General features: G+C 43.3%; 1 protein-coding gene across 1 annotated transcript; it reads right to left on the minus strand.

Moving 5' to 3' along the window:
• Positions 1-684: 684 nt before the first annotated feature.
• On the minus strand, positions 685-1,620 carry LOC128054105 (olfactory receptor 11G2-like). Its single transcript, XM_052646677.1, has one exon. It carries the CDS (start codon positions 1,618-1,620, stop codon positions 685-687), a length of 936 nt encoding a protein of 311 aa, XP_052502637.1.
• Positions 1,621-1,840: the final 220 nt, after the last annotated feature.

Genomic DNA, 1,840 nt, shown 5'->3' on the forward strand with positions numbered 1-1,840 from the left:
AATAGTCAGTCAGTTCAGTTCAGTCACTCAGTCATGTCCAACTCTTTGTGACCCCGGGGACTGAAACACGCCAGGCTTCCCTGTCCATCAGCAACTCCCTGAGCTTGCTCCAACTCATGTCCATTGAGTCAGCGATGCCATTCAACCATCTCATCCTCTGTCGTCCCCTTCTCCTCCTGCCTTCTTCAATCTTTCTCAGCATTAGGGTCTTTTCCAAAAGGGTCAGTTCTTCACATCAGGTGGCCAAAGTATTGGAGCTTCAGTCCCGCCAATGAATATTCAGGACTGATTTCCTTTAGGACTGACTGGTTTGATCTCTTTGCAGTCCAAGGGACTCTCAAGAGTCTTCTCTAACACCACAGTTCAAAAGCATCAATTCCTCTGCTCTCAGCTTTTTTTATGGTCCAACTCTCACACCCATAGATAATAAATAATAAAACTGCTTTATTCTCTTCCACTATTGTGGAGAGGTTTTCCAGATTGGCAGGAAATTTATATTTAATTATATGTCACAGCAAACTAAACTCAGTTTTTCAGTCTACGGCTCTATCATTTGCAAAATTGGGGATATGCAGTACATCTTTAAGATGTCTTATAGTCCAATAGTCAGCTAGTCTTCTTTTTAACCAAGAAATTAAAAACAGCTTCTGTCCCCCCAAATATTTTAAATCAAGACCCTTACTTTTATGTTCCTAATAATTTCTTCATAGCATGTTTCATATCTTTGTCTCTCAGACTATATATTACAGGATTAATGAGTGGAGTAACTACAGAATAAAACAAAGTCACTATCTTCTGCATTCCAGCATCATGTTCAGATGTTGGGCTCACATACATGACCATCACTGATCCGTAAAAAAGAGAAACCACAGTCAGATGGGACCCACAGGTGGAGAAAGCTTTTCTTCGTCCAGCTGCTGAAGGGAACTTCAGCACAGCTTGTAGGACCAGAGCATAGGACACCATGATGAAGAGAAAGGGGATAAATAAGAGGAGAGAACTTAAGGTGGAGCTAGTTAACTCTATTACAGGGACTCTAGTACAGGTGAGGGCCAACAAGGGACCTGGGTCACACAGGAAGTGGTCAATGATCCTGGACCCACAGAATGACATTTGGGAGATGATGATGATGGGAATCAAGAACCAGAGGAAACCAAGTACCCAGCAGCTGATCACAAGATTGGCACAGAGACGTCCAGTCATGAGAGTGGGGTAGTGTAGAGGCCAGCAGATGGCAAGGTATCGATCAAATGCCATAATAGCCAAGAAAAAGCATTCTGTAGAACCCAAGGAGAAGAAAAAATAAAACTGGAGAAAGCACCCAGAGAAGGAGATGAGCTTGTTGTCAGAGAGGAAGTTGGCCAACATGTTGGGGACAGTGGAGGTGACATACCAGATCTCTAGGAAGGAGAAGTTGGCGAGCAGGATGTACATGGGGGTGTGGAGTCTCTGATCCCAGCACACAGCACAGATGGTAGAACCGTTGCCCATGAGGGTCAGGAGGTAGACAGCAGAGAAGAGCCCAAAGAGGAGAATCTGCCCCTCCCTGGGGCAAGGGAAGCCCAAGAGGATGAAGCCAGTGATGGTGCTGGAGTTGTTGGGGGTGTTGGAGATTTTCATGAGTCTGAGAGCTGTGAAAACACCATCACATTATTGAATAATTGTAAAGACAAGTGAGAACCCAGATATGAATTGAAGCCACTCTGGGGAATGAAATAGACATTTATGTATCAATAGATACTATTTTAGGCTAATCCTGAATTACTGTCCTAGTTTAGCAGTTGGATTATAGAAACACAGGTTAATGAATATCAGCATATATAGAGATATTTACTTATTG

The sequence above is a fragment of the Budorcas taxicolor genome, chromosome 10 (genome assembly GCF_023091745.1).
Source record: "Budorcas taxicolor isolate Tak-1 chromosome 10, Takin1.1, whole genome shotgun sequence".
In the NCBI taxonomy this organism is placed as follows: domain Eukaryota; kingdom Metazoa; phylum Chordata; class Mammalia; order Artiodactyla; family Bovidae; genus Budorcas; species Budorcas taxicolor.